General features: G+C 44.7%; 1 protein-coding gene across 1 annotated transcript in view; it reads left to right on the top strand.

Annotated features, from left to right (window-relative positions):
- The window catches only part of TXNDC12 (thioredoxin domain containing 12), a 115,324-nt gene that overhangs the window by 20,577 nt on the left and 74,615 nt on the right, over nt 1–20,132 (top strand). The window contains exon 3 of the mRNA XM_086952437.1: nt 6,409–6,461. Within this exon, the coding sequence (XP_086808563.1) occupies nt 6,409–6,461 (53 nt within the window). The remainder of the gene's footprint in view (nt 1–6,408; nt 6,462–20,132) is intronic.

Below are 20,132 nucleotides of genomic sequence, written 5' to 3'. Positions count from 1 at the left end.
TTCAAAGTAAATGGTGTTGCACCACGGGTTGAACATGGTCACACCAAGAGTGAGAGGCCATGTTAAATGGATACAGATATGCAATGCCACACAGAACCTAAACCTTGGCAATGAAAATGTTAATCCGCCGTGAGAAGCATTCCCCTGAAGTTCTGCTAGAACAACATGCTACGGCAACACAACACGCCCCGGATCTAGCAATCAATCGTCCATTTAATAGCCTCATTTAATAGCCTCATCAACCGCATCATCCAAACCAGTATAATAAACGTTACCTTCACACGCACTACTTTTCGGGTAAGGTATGTCCCGTGACTGTATTGCAGATTGATAGTATTTTTTTAACATTTAATCATGTATTAATGATTTAATCATGCAAATGGCAAATAAGGAAAGGCTGTTTCGTTGCATGCACTCCCCTCCCTATTTTTGCAATTACTAATCTGTCGAGGCACTGGAAGTTGCCTCTGCCTTAAATTGCTTTTACGAGGGTCAGTATCACAAAAATAATGTTACATTCAGTGCAGTGTACTAGAATGATCATTTTCTTTAATCATTGTTGCTCCCTTTACATATATCTTTATCTACACTGCATGCATGTTAACACTCCTGTAGACGGAGCAAGCTGCCCAAGGATCTCTTTTCACACGCCCCTGTGAGCCGTTATTAGAAGTGGAAATTTGTACACACTCAATATATCAGAGCCCAGTTTCTTCTGTTAACTTTCAAACAAGAAGAATTAAACACAATTATTGTGCTTTTGCTTATTGCATACACAGTGGCCTCCCTTGAACCCTGCCTGGTATGTGTAACATTTAGGGCCTTCGAGGTGCTAGGCATGCACTGGCCTCTTCTGTATAAAGTTGTTCGCATTAATTGCAAACCATACCAGAAGTTGTGCTTTACCTGAGCACTAGTTAAATTTAAATATGTTTTTATTTTAGGCACGGGAATATGAAGTGATTTGCACAGAATCGCAGGATGGTGAGCCAACACTGAGACTTGAAACCTGGTTCACCAGCTCTAAAGTAGGCATCTCTACACTGTTATCATGTGAGCGTTCAGCCTTACATTTTAAACCTTTGCTCAGCTGTTTACCACGCTGTGTTTAGTGCAGTATCTTGCATCATAGAATATTGAGCAGAGGCTGTGATTCCTACCTGGTTCTTTAATTATGATGGCGGCAGCTCTCTTGCACATCTCAGATGTAAACTTGTTTGCAGCAACAGCCTGCTTTTTCAGCGCCAACCTTCAAAATTTCAAAGGCAAATGACTTGGGAGCGTAAGTACCGATATTATTCACGGAACGAGAGGAGGATTAAAACCCAAGCCCACCTGGGGCAGATGTTCCAAAGCGGTAGCAGCGGTGAAGCCCAAAACAAAGGAGTAGTTCAGATAGAACTGCCGTAAACCTCATGAACTCTGCTCAGCTGAAAAGAGGTTAAAATACCAATTAAAATATAATAATAATAAAAGGGGTCTTATCATGCGCAAACTTAGCCCAATGGGCGTCAAGGCGCCTCAGCAGGCTGCGAGATGTGCACTCGCATGGATGGTGCAACGATAAATAAACAAGTGAAAACATGAGCGCTTGTGAAAGCTGTTGTTAATCAAAGAAAAAAGTAGTCCCAAAAACATTTCCTAAATGGGACAAGTGTTATGCTACAAGTAATGGTGCCGAGCTCCGTGGGAGGAACCAACCCACGGAAAATAGGGACACATAGGAAAGCTTAGCCAATTCGAAGCAAGGCTTTTTAAAGGACACTCAAAGAAACAAATGAAAAGCAATGGGCTGGCTTAAGCCCACAAATTATATACAACATGTCTCGAAGAGACCACACAAGCGCTGCCTAAGCTTGATCTAAATATAGGGAAATAAGCCTAATTTTCTTTCGAGACTTTGATGACTGCTAGGTAACCAGACTTGGTTGGAAACCTTACAGAGTTAATTTGAAATCAGAAGTTGGATTTGGTCCGACTTCTTTTCTTTTTGTCTTAAGTGTGGATTGCTAGCCTACCTGAGGTCACCTAAATGTCCTAGTCAATAAATCAATAAATCAATCAATCAGACGTCTTGTAAAGTGTGACTGCTCACCCGTAAGGGTCGCAAGGCACTGGGGGATGGGGGGGGGGAAGGGGGGAGAGGGGTAACTTCTGGTCCTCCATGGCACTGAGGTTCAGGCGTAGAGCCAGGTCTTGAGGCCCTTGCTGAAGTGAGGCAGTGATGGTGATTGCCTGAGTTGGAGAGGTAGTATGTTCCAGGTCTTTGCTGCGAGGTAGGAGAAGGATCTTCCTCCAGCTGTGGTCTTGCAGATACGTGTGATGGTAGCTAGGGCCGGTTGGGCATAGCAGAGGTATCTGGTGGGGCAGCTGTTCTTCATCCAGGTTGCAACAGCATTCATCCCATTGTGAAAGTTGTTCTTGGCGACTGAGGGTTAGTTGTTGAGGGAGAGAATCAGCTGGGTGTCGACGGCTTAGGAGACTATGTTGAGTCCTTGGTTCCTGACGATGGGTGTGAGCGGGGCCATGTAGATGAGGAAGAGTGGGGCTTAGGGAGCAGCCCTGAGGTACTCTGCAGCTGATCTCTGCGGGTTCAGAGAGTAACGGAGGTAGTAAGCTGGAAGGAGTGGACACATTCCAGGGATTTGTTGCGGATGTTGGTGTCGTGGAGTCTTGTGCATAGGGTGTGGTGAGAAACGGTATTGAAGGTGGCCTAGTCTGTTTCTGATAACTTCTGTGGAGGAGTAGTGGCCTTTCTCATCTTATGCCAAGATCTAATTAGGTCTGCCTTGACCGCAAAGCTACTTGCTATACCTAGTTTTACCAATGTTTAGAAATGCACATTGACTGTGCTTACGTCTATCCAGAAAAGTATTTCTCTCTCCTTGTGTTTTTGGCTGCTTGGATTGATCATTCTATGGTGTGCTTGCATTGCAAATATGAAAGACAAACAAGTCTCTATAGATCAATGATTGATAAATCACAAAATACTATATAGCGGTCAGAGTAAAAATTGCAAGCAATGAAGGGATTGTATTCTTTTTTCCTTTTTTTACAGCAGTAGGCATTTTATTGTTTTTAGACTCCACACGAGAGTTAGAGCTCTTGGCTTTGTAAATGACAATACCTTTTATATATGTGTTTTAAAAACAACACATAAATAAAAGGCATTGTCATTTACAGTGCCAATAGCTCAAACTTTTGTAAATGCGAGATCTATTGCATTACCCTTGCTTGTTCTTCATCTCGCGGAGATGGCAGTTTTGCCTTCCTCTAAGCTTAAAATGGGCATTCACTTCCTTCTGTGACTGTTCTGCCAGGTTCACTGGTATGTATGTCACTTTGCGCAAGTCCCAGCTTTTTAATCAGCAGCACTTTACATTCTGGTTTTGTCATTTCGCTTTGACTATTCTAAACGTTGGCTACTAAGTTCTCTATGCTAACAAGGCAGAGTAGCTAAGGGTATGACCTGGAGCAACTTGCCTTCGTTTCCGTACGTGACTGCACAACTCTGTAGTATAATAAAGGGATCCTGTCAGTATTTATTTTTGGGTATTCTCAGCCATTGTTGCATCCAAACTAAAACCAACTTTTTTTGTTTTGTTGTAAATAAAAGCGGAATTTGTGACCTTTTAATGTCTGCATCAGAAGCTCATATAGTGTTATTTGCTCCTCTTTCTCCTTCCTCTGCACTTTTCCCATATTTTTGGCATCTCTTTTCAGATCTGCCCTCATTTGAGTGCTCCGCAGCCTAACGGGGAGACCCCGTCGTGAGGAACTAATCGCCTTCCATTACCTATGGGTTGAAACATAGACAATCTACCAAATGTCCGCTAGCTCATAAAATGGAATAATTTAAGAAATATATACCTATGAGCTATGTATGAATGGGAACAATTGACCTATAATAGGCTGGAATGGTCGTTTTTTATGTAACAATAAAAGTGTTCATGTCACCATACCTTTACCCTGTCCCTCACCCACTGACTCCCTACCATTTACCTACCCTCCCTTCTCTTCACAATAAGAGCACTGTAAATACTGAATGCACTACCAATATTTGGAGCAACTGTGTTGCAAACCATCTATGCTTTGATTTGATATTGCATTTAATGCCTACATAATTCATGGAATTAAATTCCAGTTCTTTGAATCAGATTCAAGCTCGCTAAGTGGTGAATGTTTTTTCATTAAATGTGATTTTAGAGACGCACTAGCTCGACCACTTCTATAGCATACTGCAATAATTATCAGGGCTGAGTACCTGGGGACATGCAAGTGTCACTCATAGTTTTACATGTACATGAAAGTATCACACAGAAGCACACTTCAAACATGGACATCTCACACACAAGCAAATTAAACCTGGCAGCCATAGATACTCTGTAATAGTGACCTGTGTGAATGTTTGTAAATGGGTCGTTTGTACCAGATCTCCTTCTTGTGAATGTTCTCTGTTTATTTTTCCCTGCAGAGATGCTGTTTGCCAGTCTGTTTTGACGTCTGTCCACCTTTTGTTGTGCCACAGTTGAAACCAGCTCATTGTAGTATTGAAACCATTTCAGGTGCATACTAGATCTGCTCTTTTTTTGGTCATGTTTCTTCCATTTGAGAAACATCTGTGGTTCCTTTACTTTCCAGATTATGGGTATTCCTTTCCTAAGCCTACCTGGAGTGTTCCTTTTTATAAGCCCCCTCTGCAAACTTTCTTGGTTTTCAGAATAACCAAGCTCCAGGATGCGAAAGAAAGCCTACAATACCATTTGCAATAGAGTGAATGCTGGGCATGGTCTGTGGAGCTGGTACCTTTTTGATTATGTTATCAAAGTAACATAAAGACTGCTTACAGAGGACAAGAACCGCCAAGCTTGTCAGCAGTTGCCAGGACCTCAGGTGATCACACAAGCACATTCAATGTGATAACAGGTTGAAAACTAAATACAAAGCGTAGACCAGGATTCAGAGAGGGCTAGTGCTTAACAGGAAAGAAGGGAACATGTACATATCACGTGCCAGAAAGCAAATAAACTAAATACACTAGGGAACTGGGAACAAAAGGAGCAGGGATAGGAAGGTAACACCCTGGCACTAAGGAAGAAAGAAGCCAAGGCAAGAAGTTGGAAATCGGTAACTGCTGTTATAGTGCAATTTCAAGAAATGATTCAATTATTAGTGCTGACGTGGTAAACAAGGATGTGGTTCGCGACAATAGTGGTTTAAGGAATCTAGGATTCTGCTACAGATCAGAATTGTGGAATCTTCAGAAAACAGCGTTCCGATGCACAGGAACACTGTAGCAATGACAAATGCTGGACTGAAGGGATCCGACGTGCTAAAGGCTGACTAGTGATCATGTGCCTATGGTGTGATCAAGCTCGCACCAGCCATCCACCTGTGTTCTGATTCCTCTACCCAACCTTGGCCTTTTCAAGGAAATGCGGATTCAGTATTGTGAAAGGCTATATGGCCAATCATCTGAAAAATGTATACTTTGTAGGGAATAAATGCAGACTATCTCATAACCTGACCTGGATCAGGAATTTCAGAAAATTGTCCAAGAGGCTTGATATATGTGGATGGTCAGGACACTTAGAACACTAAAAACCCTACTGGTAGGCCCCCAAGTGTTGGGAAGGAAAATGCAGGGAGGAAATCACTATAGGATGGATCTGCCTTGTGATCCTGCCCGGTCTCACTGGGTGCTGCTGCTACTCTTTCTGATTAAAGGGTTTTCGTTCTCGCTGCCCCTCATGCAAACTGCTTATGTAGTGTCTTCTCCTCGAGTCGGGGTGCTGGGGTGATATTCCTCTTTTTCTTATTTGATTCGGGAACAGAAAGCATCGGGGGCAGGCACTGCGTTCAGATTGTACTCATAAGGGTGTAGATGTTTTTGGTGATAATTAAGCGATAGCAAATGAGAATTCTTTAATTGAGCGCCGGTATTTGTTTAGTGACCTCTATTAAAATTTCATGTTAAACTCTTATTGAGGGGAAGACGCTTATTTATGTTAATTATGTCCGTTTGGGTGCCAGACTGATGGCGAATATCTTCAACCATTATAGAAGCACACCCTACAACCCACCATAGGACCGTGGGGATCCCCTTTATTGAAAGACTCCTTTTCTGAACATGACTGGATATGGTATCATACCATGAAAAGTGTAACTCTGGTAAGTGAAAATTAGTCACCCTAAAAATCTGTTACACCTAGAGAAAGTCTTTAACTGCACCCGTGCCATGGTGCAGCCACACACGCCAAGCTTCCACATTAATCTCTGGGCTGTGGTAGCATTTCGAGCTTTCAACATTGTGTGATTCAGAGGGCGTCCTCCGTTGATAGTTTGATTCCTACTGTGCTTTTCAGTTTTATGAAGGAAATCTACTGATGCCTGCTCTTTATCTTCCAGTGGTTTGCCTTTGATGGTCCTAATCCACAAGACATGGTGCGGTGCCTGCAAAGGTAGGTTTAGTGTTCATGGCTGTGTTGCTTGATTTGCATCAGTTGAACATGTAAAAATGTGCATGAAAGGCTGCATCTTAGAAATGTGTTGTCGTGAGGGCGGTCTTCGTATTTGTATGATGCCATCCTTACTAGCCCTTCTGGCTATAGGACCACAAAGTGACAGGTCTTTAAGGATACTAGAGGCTTTGAATGGGAAATCCCACATAAAACGTTTTTCTGGGGTGCATGGAGTGACCCACCATACTGCATCCCAGAACAATCCAGTCATTTTATTATCTCGAATATAACACCTTTTGGTTTTTTCCACCACTCAAATTATTTTCATATTTCACAATACTAATTCACCACTAGTCCTTTATTGGTTTCGGAGTAGCGTGCTACTTGCTGAAAGAGCGCTTCGACGCCTTGTCAGAGGTAGTAAGCGCTATATAAATGCATACTATAGAATTTCTTGCACATTGCAAAAAAATTGCACATTGCATCGCTAAAATCATGGGAGAACTGGCACCTTCACTGGCCTGCCCTTTCCTCACCGTCTGGAATGCCTCCCTTCACCATGGCTTCTTCCCAACCACCTGGAAGGAGGCATTGGTGATCCCTATTTTGAAAAAGGCAGGCGCAGACCCCGCTGTCTTTTCCAACTACCGTCCCATTTCCCTTCTTCCTAAACCCGCCAAGGTCCTGGAAAAAGCCGTACAGCTCCAACTTACGGACTATTTAGAAGACCACTCTCTGCTTCATGGATCCCAATCTGGTTTCAGAGCAGGATTCAGCACCGAGACGGCCCTGCTGGAGGTGTCTGAGACCATTCGAGAGTGTGTGGACAGGGGCGAGGAGGCCATGTTGGTTCTCCTCGACCTGTCCGCAGCTTTCGACACGGTCTCTCACTCCATCCTCCTGGATCGTCTTAAGCAGATAGGCATCGGTGGCACTGCCCTCAGCTGGATCGAGTCCTTCCTCTCATCCAGAAGTCAAAGAGTACTGCTACGCCCTTTTAAGTCAGAGAAAAAACCTCTATCATGTGGGGTGCCGCAGGGCTCCGCCCTAAGCCCCCTGTTCTTCAACGTCTATCTGGCCCCCCTGGCTGACGTTGTGGAGTCTTACGGAGTCAGGGTGGTCTCTTACGCCGACGACACACAGCTGGTGTTTTCCTTTCGGGACCACTCGGACTCCGCATTCCTCAACTTTCGCCAATGCCTTAATAACATCAGTGGCTGGATGACTACGAACCACCTTAGATTGAACGCAGATAAAACTGAGGTTCTGTTTTTTAATCAGAAAACCTCTATTCCCTCTTCTTGGTGGTGGCCTACGGCTCTTGATCCTGCCCCATCCCCGGTTCACTCGGCACGGAATCTTGGTTTCCAATTTGATGACTCCCTGTCATGTAAAACTCAGATCAATAAAGTTACTTCCGCCTGCTTCATGAAACTACGCATGATAAGAAAGATCCTCCCTTACCTCCCCATGGATTCCCGCCGCACAGTTACCCAGGCCCTTATCACGTCCCACTTGGATTATGCCAACAGCCTCTATGCAGGGGCTCCCCAGTACCTGATTGGTCGGCTGCAGATTGTCCAGAATGCTGCAGCCAGACTGATCGGTAATATCCCGTACCGTCAATCTGTCTCTGCATATCGGAGGAAACTCCACTGGCTCCCTGTGGCTAGCCGCATCCAGTTTAAGGTCCTCACTCTTACCTATCGAGCCGTCAACAACTTCGGTCCTACTTACCTGAAAAATCGGGTCTCGATATCCCGCTCCACCAGATCCTTGAGTTCCAATGACCTCCGCCTCCTGATCTCGCCCCGTTTCAGACTGTCCAGAACCGGTGGCAGAGGTTTCGGTGTCATTGCTGCCAGACTTTGGAACTCCCTTCCACTTGAGCTGAGGTTTTGTCCCTCTGAAACCATCTTCCGAGCCAAACTTAAAACCTGGCTCTTCTCCTGACTCTAGTCTCCCTTTCATCGTCTTCTTTTTCACTTCCCCTTTCACTTGGTAACCCCTGGATTTTAGCGCCGGGACACCCCTTCGGGGGTAGCTGCGCGCTCTACAAACTCCATAAAATAAAATAAAAATAATTGCAAGTGGATTAGAAGCACGTTACTTAATTCTCTAAAGGTCGATAAATGCCGGCTGGCCCTCAAAGAGTTAAGAGTCTCTTCTTAGAGTTGATCTTCCATTTTGCTTATTCTAGCCTGCTCCTTTTGGTAGGCCCAGGAGCAATCTAGGAGCCACAAGCTGTTTCGCCATAGCTGAAAATTAAGTAATTCAAACTTCTTGGTCATAGTGAAAGTGATGTTGTGGGTGGGCAGCCTGAGTCTTTATTCAGTATATTCCTTTTGCGGTCAAAATGTTAATAACTGCATTTCAGGGATTTCTTGTGTAATGTTAGGTGATTTTACAGTACTTGAACAACTGAACCCGCACCCAGGCGTTGAAAGGTGGAACTAGCCTTATGCAGACAACCCTGGATACAGGCACATCACAGTCCTCAACAAATGTTTGTGCGTGAATCAGCAGTAGCAGGTGCTCATCAAATCCTTGTCCTCTTTTTACACCATGGACTCGTCAATACTTTTGTACCTATAAGTTGTCATTTTTAGATCAGATTGGAGAGAGGTTGGGGGGAGCAGAGTAGTGGGGCTGCTGATGCAGTTGACGAAGATGCATCTTAGAGGTAGCTGACGCAGAGAGATTACTTCTAGGCACCTCCCCCACCCTAAAAATTATATTGAATGTTTTAGTAACATGAGTATTTTGTAAAGTGCAAGTTCACCCAGATGGGTATTTTGGCGCTGAATAACAGATTTTTATTGTTACCCAACTTGTGGTACTCATTTTATCGACTTCCGAAGGATGAGTCGTCCCCAGGATTTGGACCTCGATCAATCAGGGTTCTTATAAAGAGCGACTACTCGCCCATAAGGATTTCGAAGCCCTTGACTATGAGGTCAAACACAGGCCCCTACTGTGGACGCATTAGTCCACTAAGCCGTCAGACTTGGCTAATCTTCTGTAGGCCACCAATGTACAATAAAGGATGTGTACAGAATAGGTGGGCCAGTTACTAAGCAATACGAATAGCAGGCCCCTCGAGGTGGGAGACTTCAGTATTCTCACAGGAACCAGAAAGGCAAAATAACCACTGAGATAATTAAAAGCACAAGAGTTTGAGAACTATATAAACAAGCATTAGCAAAACCAATAGATCTTGCCTTTGGGACCTTATAACTGTTTAGCCAGAGCTGCTGGCTTTGCTTATGTTTTTAAACTATGTTGCAGAGTTGTGTGCCTTGTGTTCAACAATTTGCAAAGTTATAATTATAAAAAGTGTTACCTTGTCTATAATTAAGATGAGATTATGTATAATTGAACAACTTAATTAAACCAGAATCAATCACCCCAAACTGACCTCGATAGTTTTAACAAACACGGCCACAAAACCCCATACGAAGCACAACATTTTCCAAGAGTTTATTCTTCCACCACAAGCACAACAAAATAAACCATACTACACCTCCTGCGAAAATTGCCATCACCCAAGTCTGGCTCAATCACCTAACTGCGCTCCATGTCCAACCCATCATCGTGGAATCTGCGAAATCCTTAGGCATCACACTTGACGCCAAGCTCAACATGCAGCAGCACATTGGCAAAGCAACGAAAGGAGCTAATTTCCAAATCAACAACTTGAGGAAACTTAAACCCTTCGTCCCAGCCAAGGACTTCCAAACTGCTGTACAAGCCCTAGTGATCCCCTCCATAGACTATGGAATTGTGGCCCTCAGCGGACTCCCCCCTATCAACAACCGCACCCCTATTACTATTATGTTTGAGCTTGTAAAGCGCACTGTTACCCGGAGGTTTCCTGGCGCTGTGTAACGCTGGGGAACCCGTCCTGGCTTTCTCTGTGGGATGGTCCCTGCTGGGAGTCCCCAAGGTGGAGCCAAGCTTCCCCGGTGTTAGAGGGGCCGTTGTGGAGATTAGGCAAGCTGATGCCCAGAGTTGCCGAGTGGGACCCCTGATTAGAGTAGGCACCGAAGCGAGAATTATAGTCCGCTGACCAAAGTCCACGACCCTGCCGCGTCAGGAATTGAACCCTGGTCCCGGCCGACTTCTGCTCTCGGGTCTGCCGCCTCTAACCAGTGAGTCACACCACTCCCCTAAGAGCCTCTTTGGACGCTGCCGCGAGACTCCTTACTGGTTCAAGAAAACATTCACGCATATCCTCTGACTTAAAATCCCTCGAATGGCTGCCTTTTGAAGCCAGAATACAGCTGAAAATTGCCGTTATGACACACTCGGCCGTACACCACAAGTCACCCCTCTACCTCACTCAGAAGTTGACTATATCAGGAGGTTCGAGATCCAATAGAAGTACAAAAAATCTACTCCTGAAACCTCGTAGATTCCGGAAGGAAAAAACATACAAACGCTCCTTCTCGGGAATAGCACCCAGGATCTGGAATGCACTCCCTCCTGAAACCAGGCTTATCTCCTCCACTGCACTTTTCAAGAAAGAGGTAGAAGCCATCCTTATGGCCAAGTTCACCTGAACTCTACTGTTGCTGGATCAGAGACTTTGCACCGCTTTTGTATCATTGGATACCTGATTGTTTTTTTGTTACTATATTTTTACATGATTGCGATCCTATTATGCTACTCACTTACTACTGACTACTATATTGTACCCAATAGTTTGTTTAATCACCTTCATGATGTCCCTACCCCGTGTTTTTCTGTTATGAAAAGGTATAAGCCATCCTTATAGCCAAAGTTCACTGAACTCTATTGTTGCTGGATCAAAGACCTTGCACCGTTTTTGTATTATTGGTTAACTGATTGTTTTTGGTATTATATCTGCACATGACTGCTATCCTATTAAGCTACTCACTTACTACTGATCACTATATTGTACCCAATAACCTGTTTAATCACCCTCCTGTTGCCCCTACCCCCCTGTTTCTGTAAAGCGCTCTGATATCTGCAAAGATCTTGTTCGCGCTGTATAAAACTTCTTAAATAATAAAGAAAAGAAAATACATCAATCAAACTGACGCTGACTCCCCTAAAGCAAAGCACACTCAATCGATGCTTCAACTGACATGCCTGCCAGTGCTTCCATTCAACTGAGAAGACTTTCAACATTACCTCAGTAAACCAGGCCCTTTACTTTAAAAACAGCACAATTTGCCACATCTCTTCACCAAACGTGCTCCCTACAATTCAACAGAGCCAACTCGTCTTTCTTTATCAAACACCCTCATTTTAAGACAAACCGATTCAAGTGGTCGAAATGCCATTACTAAAAGATCAGTCAACACTATGTGCTGGAACTAGATTATCATGCTCCCAAGTACGATTATCAAGATAAAACTGCATCACAATGTCCCACATTATTTGAACCAACATGGTTGTCAGAACTGGCAAGTGAATGCAGTTAGCAACCCTATATAACCTTAACCGAGTAGCCCTGCCCTTCGGGCTCACCTTAATTTCCCTGAGGCAGAGATGATCTTGCCTCTAGGGCAAAGCGGGCATTTCTCCCATAACAATTTGCCCCTGTAAGACAGACAGGGCGGGGGCACACTCAACCATGTGACCCCCAGCAGTACAAAGGTCGTTGTGTATGCTAAGTCACGGCATGCTTTTACATTCCGGCACAGCTAAAAAGGATGGGGGGGGGGGTTTATACAGGGCAGCACAAAAGCACGAATATGGACTTAATATGAATCACTGATAATGGGCTCTTTTAATGCAATTATTTGAACTCGTACGTGCTAGTACGAAGAGGAACCACCACTTTCGAAATCAGACTTGGTTCATCACAAATGGCGCAGTCTAGATTGAACTGCTAAATCACGACACCCCAAGGGTAGATAAGAAATAGCGGACTCCTTTCGGGCATTCTGGGCCTCTTCAGTGAAGTGAAACCTGAGTCTGTAGTAGAACAAGTTTGGTATCCACGTCTGTGCACATCCAAGCTGTGGGCACGAGAACCATTTCCGTATGGCTGTCCCTGCTTGTAATGACCTAGTGAGCACAAAACCAATGTGATGGAATGCTGTCCCGAGGCAAAAACGATGAAAGGGAGTGCAGTCAAGCTTACTTACACTGACTAAGAATAACTTAAGCGTTTCCATCATTTGCTATATGTTTGGCAATTTGTCGGCTTCGGGTCCCGTAGTTCATGTACAGCAACTCCTATTCATGAATGTTGTTTACCTCCATGCTGAGCATGTTTGCAGGTGTTGAGTGACAATCAATCAAACGGGGCTTGTACAGAATGGCTATTCACCCAAAAGGAAAAGAAAAGTGAAGAACCAGCAACAACGACCGAAAAAACAAATGGCACCTGCGCTTGCCGCTGCTCGATAAAGCACCAGCACAAAAGTTAAAGCTCAATAGGAAAAAACCAGATTGCCCCTGAACGTGCTGCTGATCGGAAAAAACACGAAAGTGAAAGCTCATTAGAAAAACAGATGGCCCCTGCGCGTGCCGCTGCTCGCACCCGCAAGGTGGATGCCGCCACATGCACAAGTGTGTGGAAAAGAGCTGACCAGTTTCTAAAGGACATCGCCTAGTGCAGCGCATGTGCGCTGTGCTAGGCTCAACCTAGAAAAACTAGCCACAAGCAAAAATGGCATTTCAGTGGACTAGTTCTTGAAAAACATAGTATCTACAAACTTGAGCATGCCCTCTTTTTTTGCTGAGACCACAAAGATTCACAATTCCCTTTGCTACCCTACATTTTGGTATTGAAACGCGATAAAGAAACGGTGACTGAAAAATTATTGCAGGAATGGCTGGGAGAGTATTTAGTAAAGCCAGAAGAATGACCACAAAAGCAGCAACGTGTTACGCTGGGCCAGGAACGAAATGCCTTCACTTGTGACTAAGAAACCGTCACTAACTCCAGATGTCAGTCACACCATGCCCTTGAGTTCACAACCTAAATTTACACTTTTTAAACCGAGATGGAGACAACTAGACGCTAAATGGTGGAAGAGAGCGAGTGAAAAACTCAGGAAGGTAGAGCAAAATCATTTGCGATTACAAGTCGATAACTAGGGCAAAACAGTTATGGGAGAAGACAATGAACACTGTTTTAAGCAGATAGAAAATGCTGTCCAGCACTGCTTTAAATCTACTTAAATCCAGACACTAGGCAACAGCTGCAGTAGCCTTGTAAAAACTCTAAATGACGTTGCACTCTATTTTTGAGACCGCATCGAACATTACAGCGACTGACGACTCCCGTTTGGCCAAATTTTTAAGAAAGCTAGATTGTATTGAACTTGCATTGACATCTGGACACTATGTATTCAGAAGTCTAGATGTATTTATTTGTGTTTTGGTGGTTTTGATACACCCGATGCCATGCTGATTGCCTTGTTTTACAGGGTGACTTGGCAAAGCTGCAAGGTTTCTTTTTTTTTTTTGCATTGGCTTGGTATTGCATTGTTAGGTTGTAATGTTTTATATAGTTCAAAAAATAAAATGTGATCAGTTCTGGACTCCTAGGTGCAACAACAGTGGGAGTTGAAATACCCATAAATGCACATAGCAAAAATGGATGTATAATTGATTTCTCCTGTCTCTCATATATGTAAAGTTGGCAATAAACGCAGGAACTTGGTGGATCCTCAGGAGGCTCTGGAGAGGTTGACCAATGTTTTTGTATCTAGCAAATGTTCCACAAACTTGAGAATTTTATTGACATGCAGACATGTTTGCAAAAGTATATATTTAACATGAGCTTGTTTAGTAAAAAAAAAATTGAAAAAAAGTTGGGAAAATGAGTAACACCCAATCAATTCCTACTTTCGAACTCAAACCCAGTTCCATCAAACTGTCTATCACTTTTGTTGAAAAAATCGAAACTGCCCAGTTGGGCCCCTCCACATAGGTCATCCAGCTACCCACGAGTAGGGCTTTATCCTTGATCCAGACTGTACTTAAATTGCAGAATTACAAGTATGTGTTTCTTCTGTCTTCAGAATTGCCTTTTCTTCTGTGATCTGCCCGCTTTAAGGCCATTTAAGCGATTTATAGGCTCCTGTGTTTAGAACAGTCGTGCCATATAAATATACCTTCACAAATGTCAAATCCATCATCTTCAATTCGTGAAATGGCACATGAGCAACCTTGTACGTTCTGTTTTGTGAATTAGGCTTTCTGTTTTTAAGCCTGACCTCACTAAAGAGCTTCTAGCTTTCACTCATGTGTTGGCATCTGTAAATTCATTTTAATGAAACGAAATTACAGCTACTCCTAGTTTGTATAAGAGACGAATGGACCTTGTGTTTTCACATCTTGTTTTAAGATGGGAACGTTCTGGGCGTACAGAAAATCCAAATATTGACAAACCGATTGTGTGACCTAGGTTGTTCTAGTTTTCCAGCAGATTAAAAACTTGAGCAGAATTATTAGTTATCCTAACTAACAATGTTTTAAAAGAATGTTTTGCGCAGATTAACACCATCTGCTGATAAATTATGTATTCTACAGAAGGTTATGCATGTTTGCTTCAACTATCTAAACAGTGGCTACACGTTCTTGTGAAGTAGTTACATTGCATTCTGGAGTTATCTGCAGGGGATGCATATTGTGCATTGAGAGTCTGCACTCGGGTCAAAAGTACTATTGACAGTAAATCTGCTTTCCTCCTATTGCTCAGACTGCAACCGCATTACCAAGGAGCTGAAAGAGTGATCCAGTGAGCTGGAAAAGAGAGATGGACAGATTAAAGTTTCAAACACAACAGGTGATGGACCGAATGTGGATCAATGTCACACACTCGCCCCAGTCCAAAGATCTGGGCCCAAATCCATCGTTTGTTTGCACTCCACACCACCCTGGGTTAGACAATGGCGATATGCAAATCAGCTCTGACCCTGTGCCCCATGGGAACAGTCCAGTCCGAACTACAAAAGCCATGTCCTTCCCAGAACGGAATCAAGCATCCCAGGACCGGACCGGTTTCGAGATAACACCTCATCAGCCCGGCTAGCTTGACTCCAGTGGTGTGGAGTGCCTGGGACCCACGTCTGGGCATCCCCAGCGCACTTAGGGCGGAATATGCAAACACAACAGGTGATGGACCGAATGTGGATCAATGTCACACACTCACCCCAGTCCAAAGATCTGGGCCCAAATCCATCGTTTTTTTGCACTCCACACCACCCTGGGTTAGACAATGGCGATATGCAAATCAGCTCTGACCCTGTGCCCCATGGGAACAGTCCAGTCCGAACTACAAAAGCCATGTCCTTCCCAGAACGGAATGAAGCATCCGAGGACCGGACCGGTTTCGAGGTAACCCCTCATCAGCCCGGCTAGCCAGGGTGGTGTGGAGTGCAAAAAAACGATGGATTTGGGCCCAGATCTTTTGACTGGGGGAGTGTGTGACATTGATCCACATTCAGTCCATCACTTGTTGTTTTTGCAATTGCCGCCCTAAGTGCGCTGGGGATGCCCAGACGTGGGTCCCAGGCACTCCACACCACTTGGAGTCAAGCTAGCTGGGCTGATGAGAGGTGTTACCTCGAAACTGGTCCGGTCCGCGGATGCTTGATTCCGTTCTGGGAAGGACATGGCTTTTGTAGTTCGGACTGGACTGTTCCCATGGGGCAACAGGGTCAGAGCTGATTTGCATATCGCCATTGTCTAACCCAGGGTGGTGTGGAGTGCAAAAAAACGATGGATTTGGGCCCAGATCTTTTGACCTGGGGGAGTGTGTGACATTGATCCACATTCAGTCCATCACTTGTTGTTTTTGCAGATTAAAGTTTCAAGACATTTTCCCCTTACACTACACTAATTTTTGCTTCAGTGGTGGTGAAGGTGGGATGATGACCCTTGGGTCATAGACCTTGGCCAAAATGTAAAATACATCTCTAGTCGTCGACTTTTGTGTTTTTGTTTTAAGCTTGCATCACATACCGGAAATACCTTCCTGATGAGAACAGCACAAGGTCTGCCTCTACTCGCACCCGATCATCCACTTTTCTCAGTTGCAGGCTGCCGAAGCACACAGCTTCACGCTGAGTGGATCTACAACAGCATGCTTGACAAATTATTACTACAGTGGCACTCGCCACTGTGTAGTAATGGTTCAGCCACACGTCCCACTGAAAATTCATTTTTTGATTTATTTAACTTTTGACCCTATGGACGGACTTCTCGAAATTTGGCAACATAATTGCTTAGTCAGTTTATCTTTGGCATGCCAAGGTTCATGAAGAACCGTCCATGGGAAAAATTAGTCGGGGCAGAAGAGTTCTGCCTGAAAGTAAATACAAAATAGCTCCGAATAAAACGTAGCCTCCTTAATGCCATTACAGATACAATTTCCTTATGTGTTATATGTGCACCACTGACCCTATAATCATACACTTCAAGGGAAGCCTAGTTCACATCAACAATCAACCTCAGATCTATGGGAAATCCTCATTACACACAGTGTTCAATATGTATACAACTATTCAGAGCAAACATAGATACTCCATGTCTGTCCCAAAATTAATGCTGTATTACAGACCGCTTTTAATCTGTATCTATCAAACCCCTTACAGTCACCGAAACTACATTGAGAAATTAAGTTGATGTAAGCAGAAAAGTATGTACTGTAAACAGTGTTCTCTATGGAGAGAATTTACTCTATACCACACCGTAGACATCAAAACTCTCATGAAAAATACACCACAGAGTATAAAAAGTATCTACTAAGGACACTTGTCAGAAAAGACGCTATTCGCTTAAAATAAGCAAGGTATGAAGGTGCTAAAGAGCATATTACCTGCAGCCTTCATACTGTTGTGAAAACTTTACAGATAGCCCATCTTCTGAAGAAAAAAAGCTTGTGCACACAGGTTAGTATGTTAAGTAGAAATCGTTATGTTAAGATGATGTCTAATAACTCAAAGCTACTTACAGTACTTAGTATGTAGAATATTTGCCCTGTTTTTCTGCAAAACCAAAACATTTGTGTGGAACATGATCGCAAGTCGTCAACTGCCATCTGCACGCAGAGTTGCTCTTAAATACAAAGATTTATAACATGTTCAATACCTCCACACACCTATGATGCATTAGAAGCACATGCATTGTTAAACACTTGCACCCATTAGCTGAACACAGGCTGTTGAAAATTAGGTAGAAAAGTAATATGCCACTACCAGCCACTATGTAAACTATAAAACAAACTAGCACACTCATTGAATGATGTCATCCGTGATGTCATAGAACATGTCTTAGTGATGTTATATGTGAGGTCATAAGCAGTGCATAGCGGGGGCGCAAGTTATAGTTGGCTCTGCCAACTATAACTGGTGAATTTGTGTTTTTTTTTTTAAATCCAAAATGTTAATGTTGTCGGTGACCTGTTGAATGAACTATAACATCACTTTAACCATTTTGTTTTTCAGTGAATTTCTAGTTTTTATTTAAAACATTTTTTTTTTTTTTACAGTAAAGAAATATTTTATTGCAGTCTATACAGGGCATGACCTGCGCCCAGGCCCTGCATCCAACTCCCCACAGTCGGACACCTGGAGGCAAACACCAAGCCGCGCACAGCCTTTGGTCATGCGTGGCGTGTGTTTAGCCACAAGGCTTGTCTTGCAGCAGTTCCATGTTTCAAACTCCCTGCAGGCAGCCAACCCCACACTGCAAACAGTATTTGGCCGAGCATGGTGGCATGTTCGCCACAGGGTTTGGCCTGCTGTTAGGCGTTGTGGCCAAACCTCTACACACTTCACACTCCGCACAGCCTCAGGGGTACGCACATCGGGTTAGCCTTGGGCCCAGTGTACCTCATCCCCTGGTGACAAACCTATATTAAGGGGACCGAGGCATACAGCCCCATCCCAGACCCTTAATTGGCCCTGTGGACCCCATCACTGGGGCCATTTCCAGTAAAAAGGGGAGGGGGAAATGCAACCCTCATTCTTAGGCACCCAAGGACCTCAGGGTCAATCAATCTAAGTGATGGCGGGGGGGAGGGGGACGTGCAGCCTCCTCCCAGAGTCTCATTAGGCCCTGGGGACCCCATCTGCCATGGCTCTATGTATTTTGAAGGGAGATGGGCACATTATCCCCCCCCCCCCCCCCCCCCGAGCCTCAATAGGCCCTGAGGACTCCTTCCCCAGGGCCTTAAATGTTTACAAGAGATGGGGGGGGGGGGGTCATGTGGTCCCCCTCCCGGAGCCTCATTAAGCCCTGTGGACCCCATCCCCCCAGGGCCACATTTTTTTTAAAGATGGGCAGGGTCCTTCCTCCAGCTTATTAGACACTGGGGACCCCATCCTCCAGGTCCTTAAACATTTTAAAGAGGTAGGGGTCGCCACATGGCCCCCATCCCCGAGCCTCATTGGGCCCAAGGGATCCCATCTCGCAGAGGCCTTTTAAATTTTTTAGGTCTCGACTAGCGTTGCAGCGCATGCGCTGTTCACTGGCGAGATATTTTGAGTGGGATTTCAGAAGTGTGCTTGAGGGCCCGTCCCTCATTTTCAATGACTGGCGTCACTGTTCATGCTAAACGGTGGGCTGCCTTTTGAAATGAGCTGTTTTCATTGCCTCCCTTTCGCCTTTTGGTCCGGCCCATCCAGACTGGATCGCCTGCTTCACGGCTGAAGCAATTTCTTATCTCAAGGAGGCGTGTTATATAAACAGTCCGGATGGGTTGTCCCAAAAGGAGGCTGGGCTCTGGGTTTATTTTTGCATCACGCTTTCACTTAAAGTGAAAGCGCGATGCAAAACTAAACAGAGGCTGCCTTCCCGCACGCTGTGCATGGCAGGGTGTGACAGGCTCCAGGGGAAGCTTCTGTAATCAGAAATTAAGAGTTTTTGCAGGTGGGCTGAGAGCCAAACTGTGAAACTGTGTCCCTGCTGATGAGGCGTTAGTGGCTGCAGCTAACCGGCTTTGTTGTTTTAATGCGAGTTCTGTCCTCGTTTTTCATATACACTCAGTCACCTAAACCAGTATTGCAATTTGGTGAGGATTCGAAGACTCAAAGTTGCAAGGCACTTGATTTCACTGTATTTGTATATTTTTGTAGCAACATTAAAGTTGCACTTTCTAAGCAGTCGCCCCACTTGTCGACCATGAATGTCCGCTGCCCTGACCTAGGGCACGTGAAGGCGAGTCCCCACGGAATGGTGTCACAGCGCCTCGTTAACAACACTGCACCCCGTGGAGGCGCTTCCCACTAATGCTGAGCGCACTGGAAATCTCCAGTGCTTGAAGTATCAAACATTTTGCCGAGCACATCAGGAGAAGTACGGACAAGTGATGCCCTGACCCATTCTCTCCTTGAACTGGTGTCCAGTAGACATCACCTTATGCATTATTACTCGTAAGAATATGGTGCAAGTTATGCTTTGGATTTAGAACTAACAAGCTAGGCTCAGCAGCCACCACGATGATCTACCAATATTAATAGTTCCGTTTAGGCGAGCGGGGGCGTTGGAGGGGGAGGGAGAGCCGGGGGGGAGGGGGGGGGGGGTTTAATGTCACAAGTTTACTCAAGTCTCACTCGCCGCCTCCTTGCTGAGGAAGCCAGAGGACCAAGTAGTGCGATTGTAATGGCGATTTTAATGATGGGGCAGATGGCTCGTTTAGCAGCTGCCCCCCTCCTCGCTTCTCCCGCCCTATCCCCACTC

This window comes from Lissotriton vulgaris, chromosome 1_1 (genome assembly GCF_964263255.1).
Source record: "Lissotriton vulgaris chromosome 1_1, aLisVul1.2, whole genome shotgun sequence".
NCBI classification, from domain to species: domain Eukaryota; kingdom Metazoa; phylum Chordata; class Amphibia; order Caudata; family Salamandridae; genus Lissotriton; species Lissotriton vulgaris.
The sequence above is the reverse complement of the archived record's forward strand: the minus strand, read 5'-3'. Positions and strand labels throughout refer to the sequence as shown.